Source organism: Amblyomma americanum, chromosome 1 (genome assembly GCF_052857255.1).
Source record: "Amblyomma americanum isolate KBUSLIRL-KWMA chromosome 1, ASM5285725v1, whole genome shotgun sequence".
In the NCBI taxonomy this organism is placed as follows: Eukaryota; Metazoa; Arthropoda; class Arachnida; order Ixodida; family Ixodidae; genus Amblyomma; species Amblyomma americanum.
In genome coordinates, this window is record NC_135497.1 from 64,810,391 (window position 1) to 64,836,961 (window position 26,571).

At 45.0% G+C, this 26,571-nt stretch overlaps 1 protein-coding gene across 1 annotated transcript in view; it reads left to right on the top strand.

Moving 5' to 3' along the window:
• Window positions 1–569: 569 nt before the first annotated feature.
• The window catches only part of LOC144112908 (RRP12-like protein), a gene marked incomplete at its 5' end in the record, with an annotated part of 28,840 nt that continues 2,838 nt past the window's right edge, over window positions 570–26,571 (top strand). The window contains 18 exon segments of the mRNA XM_077645725.1: window positions 570–746; window positions 830–865; window positions 947–1,089; window positions 1,187–1,308; window positions 1,418–1,527; window positions 3,984–4,095; window positions 4,177–4,331; window positions 4,534–4,601; window positions 4,671–4,764; window positions 9,922–10,080; window positions 10,778–10,858; window positions 15,256–15,472; window positions 16,759–16,916; window positions 17,320–17,411; window positions 21,906–22,073; window positions 23,869–24,035; window positions 24,161–24,274; window positions 24,358–24,419. Coding sequence (XP_077501851.1) covers window positions 570–746; window positions 830–865; window positions 947–1,089; window positions 1,187–1,308; window positions 1,418–1,527; window positions 3,984–4,095; window positions 4,177–4,331; window positions 4,534–4,601; window positions 4,671–4,764; window positions 9,922–10,080; window positions 10,778–10,858; window positions 15,256–15,472; window positions 16,759–16,916; window positions 17,320–17,411; window positions 21,906–22,073; window positions 23,869–24,035; window positions 24,161–24,274; window positions 24,358–24,419 — 2,235 coding nt within the window.

The window sequence follows — 26,571 nt, forward strand, 5'->3', positions numbered from 1 at the left end:
TTTGCGTCCCTAATCCTCGCGTTACATTCGCGCTTTTATTTTTTTTCCCGCTAGGCAGCATGTAAAGTCACCCTCGCGCTACATTCGAGTAAATACGGTAGCTCTAATAGCTGGATAAACATGCTTTAAAACATTAGTGCAAAGTGGTCAGTAATTTGTAGAGTTTCTGCAGTCTCATGGTTCATAATATCTGCTAGAGGTGTGAGGGCCTGGTGAAAAATAAGTTCATGCAGAAACTATCCCTAGTGGCAAATCTATTTTTCGCACAGTTTTACTGCCCTTAGACATACCTAATGTTATCCATATTGAATGTTTTTTACATTATAGCAATGAAGGGATTATTATTGATGAAATCCTATTAGTTCATGACTTTCGTTGGGATTATTATTGATGAAATCCTATTAGTTCATGACTTTCGTTCAGATGTTTGATGCCTGTGTTTTAAGCATTAACATGACATGTATATGTTGTGGTATTCATGCTGTGGTGGACTACGGGTACTAGAACGGGTCTTGGCTACCAGATATTAGCCAAAAGCACCTAAAAATTGATATAAAATTTTATTTCAGGTGCTGCTCCAAAAGTGCTTTCAGAATTGTCTGGAAAAGGAGTCTGATCCAACTTCCAAGAGCAGTCTTTGCTATACTGCAGGCGTGAAGGTTATTGAACACATGCAGCGAGCACTGCACTACCAATTTCTGCCTGCCTGGGATCAGGTACTTTTTGCATGGGCCACCTGTTTTGAGGTAGGTTAAGCCACACGTTGGTGTGTTTTTCATTTCAAGTATGCTTTCCATTTTTCCAATCATTTAAAAGCTGCTCTTTGCAGGTCCTTGGCAAACGATGTGCTGACCACATGTTGGAGGTTTGTTTCTAGCGATTTTGTGCTGTGTCCCGTTGTAGGCGCCGATTTTTCCTTGCTGATGGCGTTTGTGGTTGTTTGCAGCCTTTGAGCTATATTGCTGAGTTGCACGGTTCTCAGACCTATACCAATGATGCCATTGTGGATAGAGCCATTGCAGCTGCTATCAGGACCATGGGACCTGAGGTTGTGTTGAAAGCTGTCCCTCTGGATATGAGTGGAGAGGAGTAAGTAACCTGCATCTTGCTGTTTTAGAGCTCTCTTTTGTGGCATGTATAATGAACCCCCCCCCCCCCCCCCCCCCCCCGTTTTATTTTTTTCCAGAAGTTGCCTAGACTTCAAACGTAGCTGGATGCTTCCACTCTTGCGGGACAACATAAAGGCTACAAGGCTGTCCTTATTTATCACCTACTTCCTGCCACTTGCATCTGCCTTTCATGAGCTAGGTGCTTTAATTCTTGCGATACCAGTTTTTCCATTTCAAGTCTGATCAGATTGATCAGTCTGACTCACCTACAGCAGCTTTTAGCCTAAACTATACCGACTTCCTTGCAGCTGAAGGTTCGGACAAGCCCACGTCCGTTACCAAAACCTATGAAATTTTGGAGAAACAGATCTGGTCTCTTCTTCCTGGCTTTTGCACAAGGCCAACAGATTTTAAGGAGGTATGTGTGGTTCATATTTGACACTGTATGCTACAAGTTTTTCAGGATTTGATCTTACAAGCAGTAAATTGATATTTTGCTAAAGAAATTATCTAGCAGGATTTTTTTTTTTGTAACTATGTGATGTGGCTGAAATCAGTTCACAGAAATCTCACTCTTGTAAGAACGGTGCCCGGAAGTCGCCCGTACATATGCTAGGGTGGGAGTGCAATGCAGCAGCGCTGACAGCTAAGTGGCTGCATACCCTCATTTGCAGTTCACGTGACAGAATTGTATGTTCTACTGCGGAAAAATAGTAAGACTGGCAGGCCACATACTACTCAGTAAAGGTGTTAATGTTTTCTGAATTCATGATTTCTCAAGTATTCTTGAGGATGGCCATCTTGGCAATGGCCGCTGTATAGGTGCTCATAGTAAATCAGGAATAGGGTGGACATAAATGAGGAAATACTTACGACTTTTTAAGTACAGTAATCTCTCGTTATAACAAAGTCAGCGAGACGGCGAAAAAATTCGTTATAAGTGGGAATTCGAGAAAATCTAAAGCAGTCGAGCTTTAATTGTGCTTCAACTGCGAGGATGTTAGAATACAATGTATTAAGTGAAGCAAAACATTATTCAGGTGCAAAAAAGTCAGTGAGCTTTGGCTGTTTAAAATTCTTACCGGGGCGTGTGCAACCCGTGCTCTAATCTGAGCAGGCTGTGGTCGCTTTTATGGGGGGGGGCCACGGAAGGCTACAAGAGTATCGCGCTGGAAAGCGCCGTGAATGCCGTGGCTCGAGTCTGAGGTTGTGTTTGTTGTGCTCAAAAAACGATTAGCCGCTCATTGTAGGTACGCAGCGCGATTGTAAAAAATGAACAGTTTTGCTGTAGGGCCTTTGCATGATTACTGGGCAATTTTTTCCCGAGGTGTGCCGCCATGAAGTTTTGCACAGCGAGAGTTTTTCGGCACACCATTTGTCGATGACACTGTGCCAACTCTACGTTTCGAGTGTCGGTGTTCTCGCAGCATCGCGTCCGTGCCATTGACAAATGTCTAGGAACAAAATTCAACGACCCTACCACGCATTTAGACAGTCTGTCTGGTCGGATGGCGCGAATCGAGCGTGACTGGCTCGAGAAAATCACCGGGGGAAACACCATGGTTGCGTTGACCCGCCATGTTGACAGCATGACTCGCCGCTGGCGACGCTCGAATTTGTTGTGTTTTCGGCAAGTTATCGATCAGTTTGCACTGTCAAAAGTGCAACAAAGCTAGGTGCAGTGTTTTATTGCTATACAGGCCGATTATGGCGAGCAGTGAGCAAATTTCTAGACCGCCTTCCCAATTTGTTAACGTAGCTCCTCACATCGAGCACGGCAAAGGTCATGCGACCAGCAGTCGCTTGCGACCAGCCAGCAGCTCGACAAACCACCATTGTTCACACTTGCAAGCGCGACCTGCGGGTCGCCTCCCTGTTTTGATATGAAAACTTTCAGGAATGACGTTGTTCGCGCGCTTTCGAGAGTTTCGTCTGCATTGGCCGATGTGAAATGGTTAGGCTTAGCGACGACTACGGCAGCCAGGGAGCAGCTCAGTTCGTTGCCCAGCGCATGCGCGGTTGGCGTCATTGTTGAAAGCTCGGCTCGCTCGCTGATTGGTTCAGTGGTTTGCAGTTCGCAGTCGCAATGTTGGAAAATCGAGCACCGAGCGACTGGCCTGTAACTGCCGCTTTTTGACCAAAACAGTCTCACAACCTCTGCAACTCGCAAGTTTGAATGGGCCCATAATCGGAGGGACATTGGCACGTTTCAACGCCAGAAGTGCTCTTTATAGCAGTAAAACATTGCTCATCGAGCGCACCTCATGGAATGCTGCGGCGCAAGTTGGCCCCCGGTCTTTAGGCCACTTTTCGGAATCCAAGAGACCGCGGTTTTCTGGCATAGCAAAGCATCAGGAAAACTTCTATCTTCGAGTGGATCCTATCACGGGTGTCACGAGCGTTATGATTGCGACAGATTAACGGTTCGGGCGCACTGCACCATGGAATTTGACAGCTTCCGTTAGCTCTACTGTAAACAGCCGGGGGCACTCAGCACTCGTTTGGCACCCGTTACTAGGCAGGTCATCGGTCGTAGGTTTGGTACTTTTGTGGCCTCTTCTGTACCTGCATGAGACTAATTCGTCGGCGGTATTATTTTGACATTTCGCTATAAGCGGGTCAAGCTCTTCGCGTGCTTCGAGTAATGCTGCTTAAAATGCATGCATTGAGTCGCGACCTGTAGAAGTTTCGAATACAGTGATATTTCGAGTAAAGCGATTTCGTTATAACGAGGGATTACTGTACTCTGGAAGAAAACCTCCCACAGTGCTTGCGGCCACTTTTTTGCCACAAACTTGGGTGTGTGACAAGGGCACCATTAAAAGGTGCCCTTGGTTCTTAATAATGAATGTATGAAAATATTTTTTGATGCAGTCTTTTCCTAGAATTGCCAGAACGCTTGGTACCTGCCTGCTGAACCGTCCATACCTGAGGATTGACATCATGTCTGCGCTGCGCCATATCATCAACTGCAACTTTGTAAATGGTGAGCGACAACAAGCCTCAGAAAAGTGCTGCGGCCACACTTTTCATTAGTATGTAACCTGAACCCTCCTTTCTTCATCAGAGGCCAATGTGCCAGAAATGACCAGGTATTCTAAAAACTTCTTGCCAATCCTGTTCAACATCTATACAAGTGAGGCTACATCATCGGGTGCAGAAGGAGTCCGTCTTGCTGCTTATGAAACCATCAAGCCTTTTGTTCGCGTTGCAGATGACAAGGTATAGTTGATTCACAGTTTGGTGTTTTGAATGCCAATTGTTTATAATAAAAGCCACATTAACCTAAATGGTAATGCGCGGAGTGACTAAGCAGACAAGTTGACATAGTGCTCGTCTGCTTTCTTATCTCCTCATCTGCGTGTATTGCATTTCAGTAAATTGACCCATGTGCTGTAATGTTACAAACATCTCACTGTTTCAGCTGTGCAGTGCGCTGTTCTTCAGTGCGTCTGCAAGGCTACTCAGCGGCGAGATTTCCACTCATGCCAAGTAAGCATGGTAGTACAGAGGTGATGCGTGGCACAGTGGCTAATGTGGCACACTCCGTTATGATTGCAGGCATGCGGTTTTAGACTTGGCAAGATCCCTAGTCAGAAAAATGGCCCCCGAGAATGTTCAGCGTTTGTACCTATTGGGCAAAGCCAATTTGGAGGTGAGAGTGCAAGCTTGCTGTACCCACAAGTCAACATTTCATACCTGTCATTAGCATCAAAATGTGCTGTAACTGAGGCAGTGGTCAAAAGCTAGTATGTTGCAGCCTATAGTTATAGTGCTCGTAAGTCTTATAGTGCATGGCTGCCACTGACCAATTTTCAGCCTTATTAAGTACAGGTGCATATGTTCTTTCTAATCTTTTTTTTGTTACTAAGGCATAGTGGTGGCAACCATGGCAGCAACTACCTGCTTTTTGCTAACTGTGTCATTTAATTTCATGTAAAACAAGCCCTTGTGTGCTATGTAATCTTATTGTCATGAGCTTTTAAGAAATTTAAGAAGCTTGCTAAAATGCATGTTATTGGTTTTTCCCAATATCAAGGAATGCAATAAAGGTTAATCATTTTTAAAACTTCAAAACCAGATGACTCAAGATGTATGTTAGGCAGTCTAATTTTGCCCTTATTGCATCGGCATGCATTTTTTGGCATGTTCCCTGCTGGAGAATTTCTTAATCCCCTAGCAAACTTGGACGAGCCAGGCTCGTCATGGCCCGCATGGAGCGTCTTTCCGGGCAGTTCGTTGACTGCAGCGGAGCGTTTTTTTGCCACCGGAGAGGTCGTTTTTGCCAAATCGTCGGGTTCTGGCGGAACATATAAAAACGCCGACGCCGGGAGAGGGCAGCGACAGAGGGCCAATGAGAGCTGCAGCGGGTGTCACGTGATTCTGGACGGAGCCGCGGCGGTGCACCCGGCTACAGTAACCCGGCCGAGGGAGACGCGCTCGCATGGGGGATGACCGTTTTGACCTGAATGACCGTTTTGTACCATTTTCGAAGAAAAAAGAAAACATTATGAATATAGTATTGCATAAGTATGCAAACTTTTTTTGCATGAAATTAAATTACATACTGTAAATACCCACATATAATTCGAGGTGCAATTTGGGGGTAACAAAAAAATTTAAAAGCTGTTAATTCAATCATGTATTTACAATGCATTAGCATTAGAAGTCTTGAGCATTATGTAGGGCTTTGTGTAGCTGTGAAGTTTCTAGGCAGACTTTACCTATTTGTCAGAATGCTGCTGCTGACGACCCGCATTTTACGACAATCTGGCACACGCCCAGCGAATCTCCCTTAGGGATAATGCATTAAAAAGCTCATGACATCGTCTACCACCAAATTTTGCTTTTACGTTAAAGCTACTAGCCTTGACGTTATTATGAGTGTTTAAATAAGTAGAACTCTATGCACACATTTGAGCTAGAAATTGTAATTTGTAGTTACCGGCTCTAAGCCCCTCCTTTTGGCAGCCGCGGCCATTTTGAAGCTGCCTGAGTGTCGTCATGGACGATCAGTGTCAGTGCTTCAAAACTGAGTGCCCGTGCCTGCTGAGTCCGGGCAGAAGCTGCACTGAAAACAAATGACACAGGTCTTTGTTGCTTTTGTCCCCCTCCAAATTGCCCCCTTCACCCCACCGCACCCCAAACCTGAACAAATTCCCCTGCCCTCGCTACCCTCAGTTTAGTCAGTTCAGTCGCTCAGTCGTGACTGTCAGTTTGTCACTAACTGCAAGTGTACCAGTGTTGCCTGACTTACACACGCTTCAGGGGAACTTTTAAAAATTCAAGTACAAATTAATCGCTGCACCAAATGAGCTCATAGGTATTTTGTCCAGTTGTTCAGAGATGGATAGTGATCTACATGCAGTAAACAGCTTGAGTATGAAAAATGTCATGACCCCTTTAAAAGCCCTGATTATTCAACTGAAAAATATGCACGCCCTGCTTCGTACGACGGCCGGGGGGAACTGTCTGGTGTGAGAGAGTCTGGCGGAGCACTTTATTGGCAAACGTGATATCATCCAAGTTGGTTCTAGATCAGAATCAAGACAGATGTTTGGCAGTGATGTGATCGAGCACATGATGGCCTGTAATGATGGTTCTGCAGACTGCTTGGACTTGACTCCGTGCATGCCAACGTTTATAGATATACTTCAGTTTCAAAACTCCTCGGAACGCTCATGAGGAGGAGCCAGCCCGTTGCAGGTCCTGCCCCCGCTGCGCTGCGGTCGACGGTTGAGCTATCGAACCGAGTGTGTCCTGCTAGCACCCACCATTGCGCTTGCGCAGAGGGGTTTGGGGTTCGCTGGTAGATTTTTTGTTTTGTGACCCCCTTCGACAACAGTCATTATTCTAATTCGGCACATTTGTTTTATCGCATGGATAAGAGTAAGTGTGGTTGGCTTGATATTTTTTTCGTAACACTGCATATGTTCCGCACCAGCAGCAAAGACGTGCATCTGCATGCTGCGTTCACCATTTAGTGCTTTGTGTTACCAAATAAACAAAAAAATGCTGTGTGTTACCAAATAAACATGAACGTTTGGGCTGTAAGTTCATCTAATGTTTCAGGCAGCTGATCGAAAAGTGGTGCTTAAGATCATAGCTTTCGAGGTGCCTGTGATGTCTACTTAACATGTAGGGATGGGAGTGCACGCGCCTTGTCTTAAGCCACCTCTTCGACCTCGAAAAGCCTGGCTGCACTTGGTCTGGAACTTAATTCTCGCAGGACGAAAACGGGTGCTTTTGTAACACGCGAGGAAAAGAACTTTAATTAGTTTAATGAAAGCCAGACTAGCGGACGCATTTATTATGCAGATGTATCACTGTGCAAGATTTTTGATTATACGATTGTTTCACATGGTCCCCTGAAAGTCATATTATTGAGGTTGTCCTGTAGGGGCATTCCCGAAGACTAGAACCCATCAACCCAAAAATTCGATTGGTTTTCTGCTTTTTAATGCAATGAGCATGGCTTTATGGTCACAGAAATGATGGTAATTGACCGTTTGTTATGGAAGGCAAGGTCTATCCGTGTTTTTCAGTATGTAGTTATTGAACATCTTGGTCTCGCATTCAGGGTCTGCTTTGTTGTGCAGTAAATCCAGAACTTTGCAAGGGGTGCACATGTTTTCGTTGAAGTCTTCCACCACCGTTACGGAATCCTTCCCGATTCTGAAGAGAATTTCTCTGAATATTATGTTGCCGGCTTTGCTTTGAGAGGTTCCAGGAGCTATGCAAGCGCGCACTGCGATGACCCTATTCGCCTTCAGTGGCAGAATAGTGTTCAAGGTATATGCTACACCAGCAGTATCCTTCTGGACTTGCCGTCCTTTCCCCTATAAGCGGAGAGGAGGAATTTCCTTGCCTACTGTACCACCTGCCAACCGTCCTAGGTGGCTCTTCCGTGTACACAGCATATATATATATATATGCACATATGGGCAGACGCTGATAGTTGGGCTTCAAATGCTGACGCATTAAAATGTGGGGGAAAAAAAGTTTTCATTGACTCGTAATGTGAGTGAGGAAAGCTCGCTGAAAGCATTTTTTTGTGCTGCATTTTGCGCTTGACTTGGTGACATGGCTCTCGTGGGGTGTTTGTACCTCACACGTGCACGTTTATTAGCACCACCTCACGCCAGGTGTCGAAAAAGGGCATGCAAAGCTCAGCTCGCACTCATCTCAGCACTCGCGGAAGCCCTGCTGTCTTCCAGTTGATGTAAATTGGTGCGCCACTATTTTGGCCATCTGGCAGCAGTAACTGCCGATTCTTCCTACCTCATACAGTCCATGTAGCAGTGCTTGACATGGTGCCCATGCTTACTGCATCTTTTTGACCATTTGGTAGTCTAATTTTTTCGAAAAAAAACTTTCCTAGGTGGTCAGATTATTTTATATCTGATTTGGAATAAACAAAATGAGTAAATTCAGGGAAAAAAGGCAGAAAAAAATTTGGGGTCAATATTTTGGTGCCAGCATCACTAAGAACAGCAAGAATGGTCAATAATTTTCAAGAGTTTAGTAGTCCTTAAAAAAAGGCTCTATGCATGGTGCCTTGTCGCAATCTGCATGTGTAAAACATGTCTGCCCTCTGCTTGGGGTGCCGAGTTATGCTGGAGCACAGTTATGCTGGAGCACATGTCTTCACTGCTGGTGGCTGTCTTGGCAGAGGTCTGGAAACTCGAGAAACCAGGAGAGCAGTAAAGCCCCACAAGCATTCCTAATGAACAAACCAAGGACACTGCCAATAAAGATAGGAATCAACTTTCACCAGTTACTGTGAGAGAGTGCTAGTAAAGATAAAAATCAACTTTATTGTGCTCAGTTGTGATCATGGGGAGAAACCGAAACCGCGAAAGCATGTCACATTGAACCATGTGACACGCTGAAGATAAAAAACAGTAATAAGGTAGGATAAACAATTTTCTAACAGTTGTATGTGTCTTGGATGTGGCAATTTTAAGCGCCAAGTTTGAACCGTTCCCGTACAGCAGAAACTCTTGCAGTACAAAAATCCGCCATCGTACATGAACAGAAAAAACCATGAAGGGGTCAAGAGCGGCCAAGTTCTCTTTTTGCGGTCCTGACACCATGCGAGGTGCGATCATCCTGCTTCGATAGCGTGGGCATCTTGAGGTCAGCATGTTAAAATGGCATCGAAATCTAAACCATTCAAGCTCATCCGATGGCGCCACTATAGTCGGATCCAGCTCTAAGAACAAAGCTGGAAATGTCCCTCAAAGGAGGCCCTCCATTCATTGTAGTGGACAGATTCTTAGGACGCTGTTGTTAGTCCCCTTAGACTTGCTAGCATGACATTGCAAGGTGGCAGATGAAGGGGGATTAACCACGGCTTAAACGCATTAACCGCAGGGTCATGAAAATCTGTGGATGCCATTGGTTGTGGGGCATGTGCCCCTTTGTTCTTGAGTTGTCTGGCTGTAGATAGCGCATCCTCTCGCTGGAAGCTTCATGGTGGTAGCGCTGGATGTGGTGGTAGGACTGGGACTGTGAATTTAGGCTGAAAATTTTGGGTCCACATATCAAGGCAGAAATTTGACATGCTAAAATCTGGCAAAAAAAAAACTGGTTATATGTTAGTTTTATGTGTTATATGTGACGGAATATTTTAATTCAGCATGCAGCAATGTTTTCTCAAAATTTCATAACTGTGACATTAGTAATAACTGTTTTTTGAAGACCCTCTGCTGTGAAGTAAAATTTGGAAATTTGCCCGTTGCAATGAGGTCTTCATGTGACATCATAATCGTCCCTGTTGTGTACCCCACTTTTTTTTTCTGCTTTTTAGGACTCTGATCGTCGAGTGCAGAAAAAAGCATACCGTGTGTTGGAAGAGATCTGCCGCTTTCCAACTCCCACTTGCAAGGTGTTCGTTGAAAAGCACCTCACAGAACTTAGTGAAGTTCTTGTGGAAAGCTTGCAGAGTATAACCCCTGGATCAAGAGCGGTAAGTACTTTTATCTACTCTGACGAGTTTTTCAATATGGGCAAGCTAAATGATGCATGTTTTGATCAAGTGTTCATTGTTTGCAGTAATGACAGTCATGAGAGTCTGCCATTGATGAAAGCTCCTCTTATATGTTTTGCCAGTTAGATTGTCTTCTAAGGCATAGTAATGGCCAATTTCTTCCTTAACCAATTCGTGCTGTCCACCACTGCTCAGTAAAGTGCTTGCTGCATCCTGAAATGAATTCTGGCTCAGTGGCAATTTTATATGTGCTGTACGTGGGAATATAAGCACAAGCTTCTCCGCTGCGCGTTGTGTACAGAGTCATACACTTTTAGGGTGAACACGCAAGTGTGTGGCCGCACTTTTCGTAGTGCCATTGCGTCCGGTGTGGCCACATTTAGAAGTGGCACCAGGCACAGAGGGGCCTGGAAATGGTGTTTCATGTTGTGTGACATTGTCCTTTGATGCGCTGCCAAGACGAATGCACTGGCGCTTCAAAGAGTGCAACCGCACTCGTTTGTTTGCCCTGAGCATGGACGACCCTTATATGCCTTGGAAAACATCAGCCAATTACATTATGTTGTCCTAGTGATGCACCATAATCGGATCTTAACTGCAGTTGCATATGTTAGTTAACATTAGCTTTAACTTCAACTGTCACCTAATGGTCGTTGCTACTGCACTTTGTGTGCAGCCACGTCTCCGTTGCTTGCTCCTGTTGATCGGCAACCTGAGTGTCCAGCACAAGTCATTTGCCTTGACAGCTCTTCGTGAGGTAAGCTTGCCAAAAATTTGATTTCTGGTTTATTTCTTCTGATATGTGCGTGTATTAATGCATAGGCAAAAAAAAAAAAGCATGTACAGCCTATAAGCTTCCAATATAATTCCTCTCTTCTCTTGGAAAGTGAGGCAGAGTAATGCAAGGTCTGCAGATCGTTATAATAACTTGTTCAGGTTTGGACAGGAAGTGTAGGGGTTCATATGCGAAAGGCCTCGAGCTACATGTTTCATTTACTGCCTTGGTTATGCCAAATTGGTCTACATACCCTATATACTCATGTAGGGGCCGGAGCCGCATTTTTTTTTTTTTTGCCATGCTTTTGACGAGGTGTAGCCCTTACACGGGAGCTGCAATTTTCCGTAAAATTTTTTGACTACAGCACAGCCACGATTACGCGTCCCCGTTATGTGCGACGTGCATTTTGGAAGAAATAGTGCAGCCCTGGAAAATCCTTCAAATACACAGTGCATTGAAAGTATGGATGAAAAGACGCACGCCCGACAACTGGCACTAATTAACCGCCTGGAGTAAAACAGGCTGCTAGACCAGTTCGTTGGCAAGCATCATATGATTAGAAGTTAAGATACAGTCAAACCCTGCTACAACGAAGTTTTCGCTTCAACGAAATTTTTCCAATTCCCCGTCAGCTCGCCATAGAAAGTGATTGAATAAATTTCTCATCACAACAAACAATTTTTGGGGCGCATTTCCGCTTCAGCAAAATTTTTGCTATGCGTAGCTGGGTTAAAAAATCTATCTTACAATAAAACAAGCATATCGCCGCCCATCTATGTACTTCCGTAGGTCCACGCTGCTTTGTTTCACTTGTAGCGCCCTCTCTTGGGTGGCGCCGGGAACCCGGATAGCGCACGCCACCCGGCGAATACAATAAAGACGGCACCTGGCCGTGGCTCGTGCAGCCACGGCTTGCAGGTCTGTTCTGGTGTCGGTTCGCAGCAGTGGTCTTGTTCACTCCTGAGGTGTTAAGTCTACATTGGTGACCTAGGATGAGCAATGACCGATCCCGCAGCATCCGCTGAACAGGACTCGCGTCCGCAGGAGGTCTCGCCACTGCAGGCTCGCTTCCCACCTTTCTGGCCCCAGAACCCACAAATTTGGTTCCACCAAATCAAGGCGCAATTTTGCCTTTCCCGCATCGGCTTGGAGACGACTCGCTACCACCATGTCGCCTCGGGCCTTCCTCCTGATGTTGCCGGTGAGCTCTCAGACGTTCTCTCCGCCCCCATGGGTGCTACACCATATCGGCACCTGAAAACCAAGGTGCTGGAGAGATTTATGCTGTTGGAATGCACCCGCCTCCAGCAGCTTCTTACCGAGAAAGACCTTGGCGACCGGCGCCCTTCCCAGCTTCTGCGCCGAATGTGACAGCTTTTTGGGGAGCGCGATATCCCCAACCACTCAGCATTGCTTCTAGAGCTTTTCCTCCAACGCCTTCCCCAGCCCTTCTGCCACGTTCTTGGCGGTGGCCGGTGACGTCACCCTCGACCACCTGGCTGAGCTCACCGATAATGTTCATGCGGCGACCTCCCTGTCCGTCACTGCTGTTTTGCTGCCTACAGACCCGGCGATTTCACGCCTTGAGGCCCGTCTCGATGAGCTTGCTGCCTCATTCGCCGCACTCCGCAGCCCACCCCAGGCTCGGAGTCAGGCTCAGAGTCCCAGCCCTCCGTCTCTCTGCTGATACCACCGGCGTTTTCGACACCGGGCCACGAAGTGTACACCGCCCTGTTCATGGCCGGGGAAACGCCCACCGGGATCACTAATGGTGGCATGTGGTCCCGCCAGTCGTCCGAGCCGCCTGTTTATGGTAACTGGCAAATTCTCCGGCACCCGGTTTCTTGTAGACACGGGCGCGGAAATCAGCGTGGTTCCACTGACTAAGGCTGATCGTTCCAAGTCATCAGGACAGTCGCTCCATGCTGCCAACGCCTCGTCTATACCCACGTACGGACTACGATCTCTCACCCTTGACTTCGGCCTTCGCCGCACTTATCGATGGGTCGTCGTCATCGCAGACGTGGTTCACCCCGTCATCGGCTTAGACTTCCTCTACTTCGACGTCATTTTGCGGCATCGTCGCCTTACCGACGGTCTGACTCATCTCTCCATCTACGGAGTCTTGTCCGACCTTTAAGGCCCCTCAGTGGAGGCAACACACCACTTTGGCCCCAGCTTCCTGAAGACGGCACCTCCAGTCTGACCCGACCGGGGGAAATCGGCCGTCGCCTTTTCCTATCCCCTCTATCTTTCACTTTCCTTTCACTTTCACTTCTTCGTTTTTCCTTTTTTCCTGGTGTCGAGGGTTAACCTTGTGTGACCAACCACCCTGAGTTGCGTCATATTGTTGTGAAGCGGCAGCGGACGCCGGATTCTCCCAACACCAAACGCTAGAAGAACAAGGAGCGAATGCGCATGCGACGACTGAACATGTCACCAGATGCGAAAGCGAGGGAGGCAGAACGGAAACACCAACAGTGACTGATTAGATCACCGGGTACCAAAGGCAGGGAAGCAGAATGAAAGCGGCAGCTAGCATTACGGCTGGTCACACCGACAAAGCTACCACACAGCACGGCAGCTGTCTGGACCTGGTCTTCCAGGCATATCTCATCACCAGAGATCTTGAGTACATTTCGGTGCACTTCAGTGATCACAAGGCAGTCGTCATGGACGTCGATCCAAACAAGCAGAAGGGCTTACTGGACACCAGTGACAAGAAGACATCGTCCCAGACGACAACTTCGAAGCAATCGATGAATGTGATATGGCATACGCAGAGAAGTAGCAGGTTAGTGCAATGAATGTATGAATGTGACCGTGAATAAAGACACATAGAATGTATAGAGAGTCCCTCATTTACTACAAGCACCTTTGGGTAATTCAAAGAAATATCGGCGAACACTGTGGCCATTCCACTAGGGCACCATGTACAACATGGTGTATGCAGTGAATTGACCACAAGGCTTTCACCAAGCACACTTTAGAATTTCCAAGGTGTCTTCGGTAATTTTTCTAGGCACTATAGATCCACTCATTCAAATGCACATGAAGACAGCCATTGCTTAGTGGTGACGACAATCGCCACCAAGCAAGGCGCGGGTGCAAGCTCCCAATCAGCCGCCAAAGGACGCAGCAGCCTGGCAATAGCAGCAGCGTATTTCCATAGTTTTTTTCACTTGTGCTTGTGCGCTGCAGTTTACACGAGCATGGCGACGTTGTCTAGGAAGCGGAAGTTCCTTTCTCTTAAAAAGAAGTCACAAATTATAAGTGCGGCATCCAACAGCAGGAAAAAGAGGGATGTTGCAGCGGATTTCGGCATCTCACAGAGCACGCTGTCAACGATCCTGATGATGTTTTGGGACTATGTTGTCCAACCTGAGTGTTTTGGGGCCGTTTTCGCTTCAGAAAATTTTGTGCGCACTCCCTAATTTTCTTTGTAGCGAGGTTCAACTGTACTCCAAAAATCTGGCACTTGATCAACAGTTGGCAGCATCTCGGAGCTGCGCTCCACGTGTGCGGCCTGCAGTTGTCGGTGTGAGGTGGCCTTCGCCTGGCCTGCTTTTCCGTACACTTCACTATCGAAGGCCTTGGGAGGCTAAACCAGTTAAAAGTTGGACCTTGGTGCAGTTTTGGTGCAGCTTCTATGTGAAGCAAGCAAGGCCTAGCGACAACACTTAACGGGGTGCCAGCAGGACATGAAAAATGTTTTGGGGGTGCGGCCCTTACACTAGCGTATATGGTAGTAATCCTCCTCTTCACAAGAAAATTAAGAGGAGCCCCAGTCTAATGTTGTAGTTGCTCAGAAGTTGCTCATTTAGATGGCAATGTACTCGAGTTTAAGGGCGAGTCCATCATTTACCGGGGTTAGTTGCAACAGTTGTTGAGAGGGATCAGTCTTTCGCACGTCTCTACAGATAGAGTAAAAGTTGTGTGTAGCAACGAACATGCTGTATGCAACCTTACCGAGAGGGGGATACAGTCTTTAGACTAGCTGCATGGCTTCCATTCACTGTGATGGATGGCACAACCAGCGCCGAGGTACAGCAAACGAGCCCTAAATAAATCATCTCTCTAAACGGAACCTCAAGGTACCTGTGAATATACAGGGAACAAGCAGAATGGCATATTATGACCACCAACTTTCATTCTGAAATACACAGAATTTTCAAAAAATTCCTACCTATAACTCATGGCAGCCGGGCACTTATTAGCTGCATTCCTTTAGCAAAGTGGTTGCATTGGTTGCTCAAAGTTACACCTCTTTTGGCATTCCTATGCAGTTTGAATTAAAGAGCTTTTACACTGTTTCAATTTCCAACAGTTTCAACTTCCTGCAGCACCTTTGTTGTTATGGCTTAATCTGGATGCAGGCGGTGTTATGCATCAAGGTGAATGCCTCCAAGGTGCGCCAGGCAGCCTATGAAATTGTAATAGCCGTCGGCAAGGCTCTGATTCGTTGGCAACCTGAAGATCCTGATGCTGCAGTCAAGGAGCTGGTGTTACAACTGACGGCTGGTTTCACCGGCGGCTCCTACCTCGTTAGCTGCACTATCCTGGCTCTGGCCACTGCCCTCTACGAGTTCAAAGGTGCCCGGGCAAATTTCTGCCCCCCACTTTTTTTTAATGCTCCGGTAAACAAGTGCATTTCCTGGATGCTGTATTTAAGGATCTCTAACACAGCTTTTGAACTGTTGGGTATTTAAACTTAGCTTTGCAATCCAAGCTGTGCATTTGACTCCTACTACATTGTATTTACTCCTACCTACAACAAGGGGTGGGTCTTGTTGGTTTAAAGTGAAAAAAAAAACTATAAAAGTGCGTCGAATTCAGTTATTGAAATTCGGTTTTAACCTGAAAGGGTCGGTATTCTTGGCATGCAAAGCTAGCTGGTTGTTCAGTAAGAGTTACACTCTTTCAGAATTAAAGATGAACAAAGTAGAGAAGCTAGGGGCATGATGCAGGGGTGGTATTCTTGGATAAGCAGCTCAGTTGTGTGATTTTAAGGATTCCTCCTCTGGTGTACAGGCACTGTTTACTATCATCATTTGCTTAGAGCAGTTTGTTGGTGTAGGGGGGAGCCTGGTCTTGAAAAAATTTTGTTAATGTTGAAAAGTTATGAAATTTTCAGTGAACATGTGTTTTTGTGCGCTGATTCTAAATATGTCATATAATTTTGGGTAAAACAATTTCTTGAGCGTTTACGTAATCTTTATTCAAGCATTTTCTGAAGAGTGTCGAAAATTTTGCTGCGGGAAACTCGCTGAAATGTATGCCATCGGGTTCTCTTGATATCAAGGAATGCAATAAACGTAAAATTATCATCCTGGCTTTCATAGGACTTAGGGTATTGAAGCTGCCACTTCAGAAACAAAAATATTATACACTTTTGTTATTTCTGAAGCGACAACTTCAAAACTCTATAACATAAGTTCTGTGATAAGCAGGAAGACAATTTTACCCTTATTGCATTCCTTGTTGCCAAGAGAACCCAATGGCATACCTTTCAGCAAGTTTCCCGCATGAATTTTTTTTCAAAGGTCTTCACAAAATGCATGTATAAAAGATATACAAGTGCTGAAGGAATTTTATTACATGAAATTAAATGATGTATTTATAATCTGCACACAAAAATACATATTCCCTGAAGATCTTTAACTGCGACTTGAATTACTGAATTTACGCTGACAATTTTTACCCCAATTTGTGTCCGCCTGGCCGCATTACCAACATACAAAAGCGGCATTAGCGTACGGCGTTTCACATTTAAAAAAAGCCAGTAAAATCTAATTTTGAACATGCTATATCTGTTCAAAAATGGCATTCTCTTGAAAGGGTCTTATTGGTCTTATGAAATGCTTTGTTTTATAATGCAGGTACCTACAGCAAAGCTATTATGAATGCTGTAATGGAGGCTGTTCAGATTGTCATTTCCTCACCAAATCGTGAAGTAGTGCAGGCAGCTCTTTACTTCGTGCGGATGCTGTTTGTGATCCTCAGCACTGAAGAGCTCTCACAGCATTTGCAGACACTGGTAAGTTTAAGGGAACTGCTGTTGGTTACTGGTGAAGACAGCTTAGCCTCTGACAGCCCCCTTTCTGCCCCCTCTGACAGGAGACCAAGTGCTGATAAAATTAACCATTCTGGCTTCTTTTTTTTTTGCACAGCAAAGAAAGTTTGCTGCATGGTTATAGTCTCAATAAATTTTGTCAGTTCATGTCAGTGTTATTACTGTATCCTGTCTAGCACTTTTCAAACATCACTGGACCTAGTATAGCTTCATATGCTGCAAAGGTTGACTGCCTATGAATGTTTTGCCACATCCTGTTATCTTGATAAAGCTTAGATAACAGTTTACAGATACGTGCTTTGTTTGTGTAGCGAAGGTACGTGTAGAAAGCAAGGTCAAGTTGCATTTTGTTGCATTTATCTATCAGGTTCCCAACTTGTGCTGTATGTCTGAAGATTGTCGGAAGCACTTCCGGCTGAAGCTCAGAGACATATTTGCCAAATTGATTCGCAAGTTTGGGTGAGTATTCCTTGATGCTCTAGTGTTGCATTTCAAAAGCTCAATATTTTACTACCTTGTAGATTTGAGGGATAGTGATACAGTAAAACCTCGTTAAACCATGGCTGGCTGGAGCGTGGAAAAAGTACGTACTTAAATGGTAGGACGGCTTCTGAAATGGCATAAGTTCGCCCAATTCCTTATTTACTCGCGTAACTTGTGCACTTCTTTTAAAGTTGAGGCTTCAAAAAGGGGGTGAGCATGTCATAAAGCTGCCAGTCAGAGGCAAATGGAGGCAAAAAGGCGATAAAAGGACGCCATCCTGTGCAGCCTGGCTGGCTAGAGGTGCACCGAACAGCAAACTGTTTGGCAGTAAGCAAATGAATGGAGCGTGTACTACCTATGGCTCGGACGAAACTGTTAGACAACGCATATATGCTGCCACAGTGTTTATGTAGATTTCTTAATTTTGAATCGTTATGACTTATATGCAGCAGTATACGGTATATTGTGCGTTATGCCCTTCGAATTCCTGAGGGAAGGATCTGAATATCTCGCGTGCCAGTGCCTGTTTGTTCATGCCACGTTTGATAGAAGAACCAATCTTCAACTTTTCTTTTATGCTGAACATCCGGTGTTTCTGTCCCAGCTCTGCTAAAGGGCCACTACACGGTTAGTTTTTGTTGCGAAGAGCTCCAGGGGTGGCGCTCTCCATCGCCATCCCGGCTCGACTTCGCTACGCGTGGCTACAATTTTTAATTGGCTGTACGTCTTGCTGTCGTTGCATCACAATAGTCTGCAAGGCTGCCCTTGGGGACAACTCAATTTGGGACACCGCGATTTCGTCGCGGTGGTTGGGTTGTAACAGTGTGTTGCAACAGTATGTGCTAACCTATACGTACGTGATAAGCTGGTGCAGTTTGTGCGGATACAGAATGCATTGTTTTCAATGGGAGCCTAGTTGGGGATTTGACTCTGCTACTCTTGAAACGAAACTGCTGTTTAAGCAGGTACTTTAAAGAGTTTTTACTGTACTGTCAAAACTTGTTACAGCGGACTCTCTGGAGTATGCTCCATGCGAAACAAGGTGTGGCACACAGAAATAAGAGCCTCTCGAAGGATGCTTATTGAAGCATTATTTTGAAAAAAACTGATTGAGCCATTTAAATGAACGTGTAGTAAATTTGGATTCTCCTAGTATGGTAGACTCGCGATAATTCTAACTTTCGGTTAATTTGGCTATATTTTCAATGCATTTTAAAGGTGCCGAATTCGTGCGACAGCTTTTCTTAAATTAGGTTAATTCAAACTTTTTGGATTGCTCCTATGCTCTTCGCGCACGATAGTGCGGCGACCGCGGTTGGCTACGTCGGGTTACCAATGGCGCTTGAGCTTAAAATTCGGCCCTTCGAACTGGTTGACTCAGCCGTGGACGCGGGGGGGGGGGTTGGTATCGGAATTGTAATCGGAGCGAGCCAAGCTCAGCTGTGCACCAGTGCTGGCATGTCGCTGGTCTTTCTTCTTGTTTTATTGAAAGTGTCTTGCCGTTTGGGTCAAAATGTTAATTTCCCTTGCTTTTGTCTGCATGGTCCTGCACACCAATAATGCGCGCTCATCACGAGCTGCATGTTGTGTGGTCGCCACTGGTGAGGAGGCTCCACTGCTACTGCATCGCACCTGTGACTGTGGGCAGGCAGTACACAGTGACGAAATTGTGAAAAATTATCATTGCCGTATATAGTTTTCTCTTAAAGCAGATGACCATTGCCTATTTTTTCATCAATTAAGTTTCCTGTCGTGTGATACTGTTTCTGAAAGTTCGTTTGTAGACATTGGACTATTCAAATAGCATTTGGATAATTTGGACCTCTTATTTTTTTTCAGTCCTTTTAGGTCTTAGTAATGTGGTTTCTTCTCTGGGAAACCAGCACATTATTATAACATTTTTTTAAACCGCACTTCAGTAAACATATCAGTGCCTTTCACCGATATTTTATGTTGGACTAAAGCTTTTAGCCACATTTGCTTAAAGAAATAGATCCAATATGTTATTTGTATGCATATATATCCAGAAAGCAATCGCATTTAGTTTCGAATCACGTGAAAGTGCACTTCTGGTAATTGAAACAAAAATCTCTGGCCCCTTGAAGTTGAAGTTAATGAGTCTATTGTACATTGTTGCAGAATTTCAGCAGAACAGTTGTGCTGCTTTAGGAATCCCTTGTCTTGATATGCTGAATAGTCATGCAAACTCACTTTCAATTCTTTTGCTACACAACTTCAAGTTCTACAGCTTCATGAAGCTTTATTCATCATTTATGAAGGGAGGGGAGAAAATACTCTTAACCCCTTTGATGGAAGACTGTGGGCACTGTGATGGTTGGGGCTGTGCCATGCTTAGACATGCCCTAGCCAGCAACAAATGGATTATGATAGTCTTAATACGAATTTGACGGGGTCACGAAAAATCGTCATCCAAACCCAACATAATCCAAATGCATTAGTGCAGAATTATTTGACTGCACGGGCGCTGCTTGCTGCTCTCGGTGCACACCGTGCAACTGGGGATTGCAACGTCGTTGACATACGAGCCGCACGCTACCGCTCACGACTTCTACGATGGGCAGGCTGCACGCTGCCACTTGCTGCTGCTCACATTGCAATGTCGACAATGTGCAGGCACCGCTGTGGTATTCGTAGATGTAGTCAGCGCGCATGTGTTGGGAACATCAGAAATTCTACACATCGTATACAATGCACTCCGGCCCCACTTTGCCCAATCCAACATCACCCTCCACACACGCTAAACATAGGCTGTCAAGACACCAGCACATGGTAAAGCACTGTCGCAAAGTGACGTTGGCGACGTAGCATGCGGGAGCACTGTGACAGTTGCAATGTAACAGCAAGAGTTTGTATTACATGCGTTTTTATGAGAATATGGACAGGACTGGCTCACGAAAACATAGCAGCCAGGAAAACGCAGCACCCGGGAACATAACAGCATGGTTCTGCTGTATTTTCAGCATGCATATAGGCAGCAGCTAAGGTCGGATAAATCGGCTTAATGGCATGGCACAGCTCTAAGCCGCATGTGCATAAGGGTTTCTAGTGGGAGCATCTGTCAGCTGCAAAGGAGTGACAATAATAGTGTACTGTGTATATTGGGCATTGAAGGGTTGCAACGGCGTATTTTATATTAAGGAATATGGCATGGCACGTGGCATTTACAAAATAGAAACTATACTGTATGTCAGCGCCAGGGTGGTCTGAATGCACTGCATGCCACCAAACACGGCAGTCAGGCGCTGGTGAACTAGCATGACATAATTTTGCCTCAATCTAAGACTGAGTGTCGCTGTGGGTTGCGTGACGGTGCGTGAAGCATTGGAAGGTCTGCTGCGTTACCAGCCGAACTCTCATTCCTGTATAGCACCCCTGACCTGGCCAAATTGCGCGGTAAAATTACTATTATAAATTACGCGACTGTCGAGCTTGTACGGATGATCTGCGATTTTGATTTAATGGTATTTAAATATTGAGGTTTTGCTCTTTGAATGGGTGTCCCATCTTTTGCCTTGTCACTTAAATGAACAGTTTCCAGCTTACGGCTTCATCTTGACTGCTTGTTAAATTACGAGCAGGAAATCCTGTTCTCCTCTCAAATAGATTATTACAGTGCCTACTACAAAGAGTACATGGGCATCATATCGTATATGATGTTATTTTTGCTGCCCGTTCTTGAAATATGTTGCCAATAGCCAGCTATTATTCTTTTACTTTTATCCTAATTGTTTTGAGAATGTCCATGTTGTACTTACGTTGTCAGATTCATAGTGCAGTTTATCATAATGAAATTGTTCACTTGCAGTGGAAATACTTCAGAAAGTTTGTGAAGTGGTTTTGATATCTGAGCAAAATGCCCTTGTAAGCATGAGGCATGAAGGGCTTAGATGGAAATAGTACTGGGTGAAACACTACGCCTTTAGTTTTCATTGCTTCAGCCTTTCTGTTTTGGCAGTCATGGACTGGAGAAAAACTTCTCTTTATGGAAATAGCCATCTGGGCACATCTCACACAGTTAATGCAAGAAATCAAAATTGCAGCTGTAAGCCTCACTGACTTCAGTTTAGTGGATCCATGCAACCTTGCTGCTCGACAGCAACAAGTTTTTGATGCAGTTTTATCTTTCTGTAATGAAATACTGTGCTGTGATCTGCTGCTGTTGCTTGGTGGCTGCTGTGTAACTGCAGCCCTAGCCACGACAACCACATTTCTTGGAGAAGAAATGCGAAAACATTCAGTGCATGATGGAAGAACTTCAAGTGGTCAATATATGTTCACAGCATTACTTTGGCATGAAAAAAATTAGTTTAACGAGATATGCTATGAGACTTTCTGCACCTGTGTTCTTCATTAATGGTGCAGCAGCTGTAATGGATTCTGTGGTTCTGGATTCATTCCTGTGAGCTGGTTGCATGGGGCTCCCCTAAATGCACCTGTTTTGATTACCAGGTATGAAAACATTGTTGGACTAGTGCCTGAATCATACCGAAAGCTGGCTGTAAGGGTCCGCAAGTTAGAGCAGCGCAAAAAACGAAAGAAGAAGGCTAGAGAGCTGCAAGTCATGCAGGAAGATAATGTGGTGAGCTCTGCAGTGCCCGGAAAAGCCTGTGTTGAAGGGTAAGTTTCTGCGTTTATTCACTTCTTTGCATTTCAAGCGGCTTGACAGAGCTTTGACAGTCATGACCCCAATGCAGCCTGTAGATCTTGGCTGTGATAATAGTATGATTACTAGCTGAGGCCTGGCCAAGCTTAGGAGCATGTTGCAACTGTCTGGGTTCTCTAATACTAATACTAATTCTACTGGCAGGGGAAATGCTTGTCATGTGATGTTTTCCATTGAATAGGAAGTGTACCCATTGTAATAAGGTGTTTTGAACATATTTGGAACTCTCTAAGGTGTGTTCCATTACTAGGTTGTTTGGTATGCTTGGTAGTACGTCATTTCGTATGATCCTATTCTTTTACTGGAAAACTTTGTTTTTGTTACTATTTCTGAAGGCATGCGGGAATAGAAACATCATCATGCATCCCAAAGCTTGGAGCAAGTGGGCTGAGCATAACACATTGGAGTCACGGTGGCTATGCCATGGACATATACCCAGGACATTTCCCACACGCTCACATTGTAACAGGATTTCTTCTTGCACATTGAGTCTCCACATAGCTCACAGTGCCATTTGGTGGTGTATGTAGAAATGCCAGTTCATTTTTGATGTAAATAGGCATTTTAAGGAGGGGGGAATGCATGCCTCAACCCTTTTGGTTCTTATTTTATAGTAATTATGATAACTATCATGTATAATCGTGTGGTGTCAATTATTCTGCTCTCGCCTTGGTAACGGACAAATATACTAACTTTTAATAGGGTAGTTCCTGCGGGATCCCTGTTCCTATCAGCACCGTTGTGCACACATTTTTATTCGGCTGCACAGTAAGTTTTGTGGTTTTAATTGGACAGGCCTTTAACCAAACAATATTTAAATTTTAACAGAACGGTGTCACCCAAGGTGCACTTTATATGTGATGCTGTTTTTACACTTGCCTTAGTAAAACTACATTGCTAAAAAAAGAAACTATGAATAGAACTTTCAAAAAATGGGTATTAAATTTTAAAGCCAGTGAAAATAGCATCACCACACAGCTGTACTCCTCCCAAATTAATTCATATCTAGCTCATTTCAGTTAAGACAGTATTTGTAAAATCGTGAACAGTGGTAAAAAGGACTTTAATGCCTAATTGATTCTTGGATAATAGTGTCGTGGGAAAACAGCTGTAGCGTTGGCTGCATTGATCTGCTGCCATCATGGAAAGTCTCAAACGTAAGGGCGCGTAGCTTGTAAATACAAGGAAAACACCGGTTGAAGAGCGATTTGGGAATTGCGATGGCTTGGATTGGAACATCATTTTGAAGCTCATGCTGCATTTTTCGGTTGTGCAACTATCAAAATATTCGTTTTTTTCTTACACTTTGGGATTGTTTTGAGCATCGTTTTTTTTTTTTTTAGTTTCGACCCGCATCCTCCCTTAAGCGAAATAGGGTTGCAGGGAGAGGTAGTGAAGAGCAAAGCGGATAAGGCATTAAACCTGTGTCAGTGATAACCTAGCTGAAATCAAGATGAGGAAACCTGCATGGGGTTGCCTGGGTAAGAGCAATTCCGAGGAAAAATATATGTAGCAGCGAGCAGCAAAAAGAGATGAAATTAGGAGGGTGGCTACAGTTGGTTGTGAAGGTTAAGCAGAGAACAATGGGTGAGGCCTTTGTCCTGCAGTTGTGCTGATTCGTGGAAGGGCCCACATTAAAATAAGCTTATGGTGTTTGGACTTTCTGGGTGGCATATTAATACTTCACTTGCAAGGAGAAAAATGTAGAGCACGCAACCTTGATCCGAGTTTCGTTTGATCTTCCTTTAGAATCGAGCAGATTTTGCAGAGCAGCAGTGAAGATGAATCAGAAAAAGTTTGCGACAAAAGCCAAGGACGCAAAAAGACCACAGTGGCCGCACGTGCATGGATTGAGGAGCAAGGAGAAGATGACATCGTTGACTTCCTGGACACATCTGCTGGAAAACAGATACTGTGTATGTGTTCTGTGTTTGTGAATGTCAGGGCATTTTTTTTCCCCTTACGATTAAAAAAAATGCCTATTTTCACGCATAGCAGCTTCTAGGCATCCTAATATTTTTGTGTTGCTTATAACATACAGCCACTGACCCCAAAGCAGCGCCGAAAAGTGAGGGGAAATGTCCATTTGAAATTACTAAAGATGGGCGGCTGCTTATTGTGGATCCAGAGTCTGCAAAAGCTCAAAAGAAAGGTGGTGAGTGGCTTGTCATTGACTCGGGCTGTGTGTGTGCATTATGTGAATTCACTGATAACATCAAAGGTTGTTGTTCTTTGTAGAGCCAGCAAGTGACACCGAAGAAGCCGCTAACAATCTTCTGGAGGCACTGTCTCACTACAAGGTCAGTGGCTGCCAAAGTTACATGGTATCATAGGAGCAAAATTGTTGCATCCTGGGACTACTGCTTAAAAAGGAGGTTTAAAGGGACACTAAGGAGAAATTTAGGTTGGCTTGTATCAATACAACACCAGCTCCTAACCATGAAAAGACCACTCTCTTTGAAATCAAAGCTCTTGGAAGGTAGAAGAGAACAAGAACTAAAATACAGGTGTCGTCGCCAAAGGCAAGTGTCTCGGGTACAAGTGCGATGACGAATAGGTGAAAACAGCACGAACCTGAAGCTGACAAATTTATGTGAAAGTTATGCATTTGGATACTGAAATATGTAAGTTTTGTTTTGAAACCACTATGCTCCATTTCATACATAGCAGGCAAGGCTCCGTAGGCTGCGGAAGTAGCGCGTTCGTGAAACCATATTACTCTGCCACATATCATCCGTTCTTCTCGAAACTCTGGTGAGTGTTTGGATGAAAACTAAGAGCAGTATAAAATGATGATAGCATTGAAGATGATGGTCGGTGCTTTGAGGCAATAGGTGTTCAGGCTCTGTGGCTATAATTTACACCGAGTGTGAACTACTTTTTGGGTGTGGATTGAGTGATACCAACCGTGTATCATACCGCTACGTGTAATTCTTGCTTCTCGAAGCCTAGAAGACTAGTTTCAGCACGAAAGTTTGGTAAGAAGTAAAGTCTTGGAGGTGCCACTTGAGGTTTGTTGCAACGAAATGTGCTCATGTTCACTTCGGTTGCATGGTGAACTACTTTTTTTGCGTAAACAGCCTGTGGGACAGGTGCGCTAGCTTTAGTAGCGTTGGCTGCTGTGTATGAAACAAAGTATAGTGCTCTTTTTTCACGCGAGCAACACTGAGCAAAAGACAGCCTGAATGTTGAAAGCCAAAGAAAACCGATACTTGGCGGCGCAACAGGCGACCAGCTGAGTTTCAGTATGTATTGGTCATCATCATCATCAGCCTGACAGTTCCCGCTGCAGGGCAAAGGCCTCTCCCATGGCTCTCCAGTAACCGTGTCTTGCCAGCTGCGGCCACCGTATCCCCGCAAACTTTTTATCCGCCCACCTAACTTTGTGCCGCCCTCTGCTATGCTTGCCTTCTCTTGGAATCCAGTCCGTTACCCTTAAGGACCAGCGGTTTTTTCTTCTCATTACATGCCCTGCCCAAATCCATTTCTTTGTTCCTGATCCGCCCACCTAACTTTCTGCCGCGCTCTGCTACGCTTGCCTTCTCTTGGAATCCACTCCGTAGCCCTTAAGGACGAGCGGGTATCTTTTCTTCGCATTACATGCCCAACCCAAGCCCATTTCTTCCTCTTGTTCCGTTGCATTCGACCAATGTGTGATGTGTTCGTTCAATTGAGGACACAGTTATTTGATTTTGACTGGGATGTCATTAACCTGAGTTTGTTCCCTCAACAACTCTGCCTGCTTCTGGCCTTTTAACGTAACGCCTATCATTTATCTTTCCATAGCTCGCTGCGTTCTCCTTACCTTAAGCTGAAGCCTTTTCTTTAGGCTCCACTTTTCTGTCCCATAGGTGAATACCGGTAAGATACAGCTGTTCTTTCTCATGAGGGGTATTGGCAAACTGCCATTCATGATCTGAGAGGACCTGCCATATGCACTGCACCCCATTCTTGTTCTTATTTCTCTCTCATGATCCGGCTCAGCGGCCACTACCTGCCTAGTAGACGTATTCCCTTACCACTTCCAGCATGTCTCTACCAGTTCACAACTGGTAGCGACAACCTGCGACCAAGAAAATACCTGTAGCTCGCTAATGTTGTACAAGCCTCCACGTTGGCAAACTCATTGCTAGGCATGTTCACTTCGTCAGCGTACAGAGATGTTGGGTTGCATAACCAGCGCAACAAGAATTATTATCACAGAATCTAGGTGTGTTGGCATCTACCAGTCTCTACTCCTCAGTCGTCAGTGACTCGACAGTGACAGCTGTCAGACCAGTAGCTTGGCTTGCTTCGGACTACGCTGCTAGACCTGCCGCCTCGGCCCTCAAAAGCATCTCATGCTGTGTGGGGTTGAATTCACTGAAGTGTAGGCCACAGTTCTCTGTGAGAACAGAAAATTATAGCGATGGCAAGAAAAATAGGGTGATGTCATCAAGCGGCCGTATGACG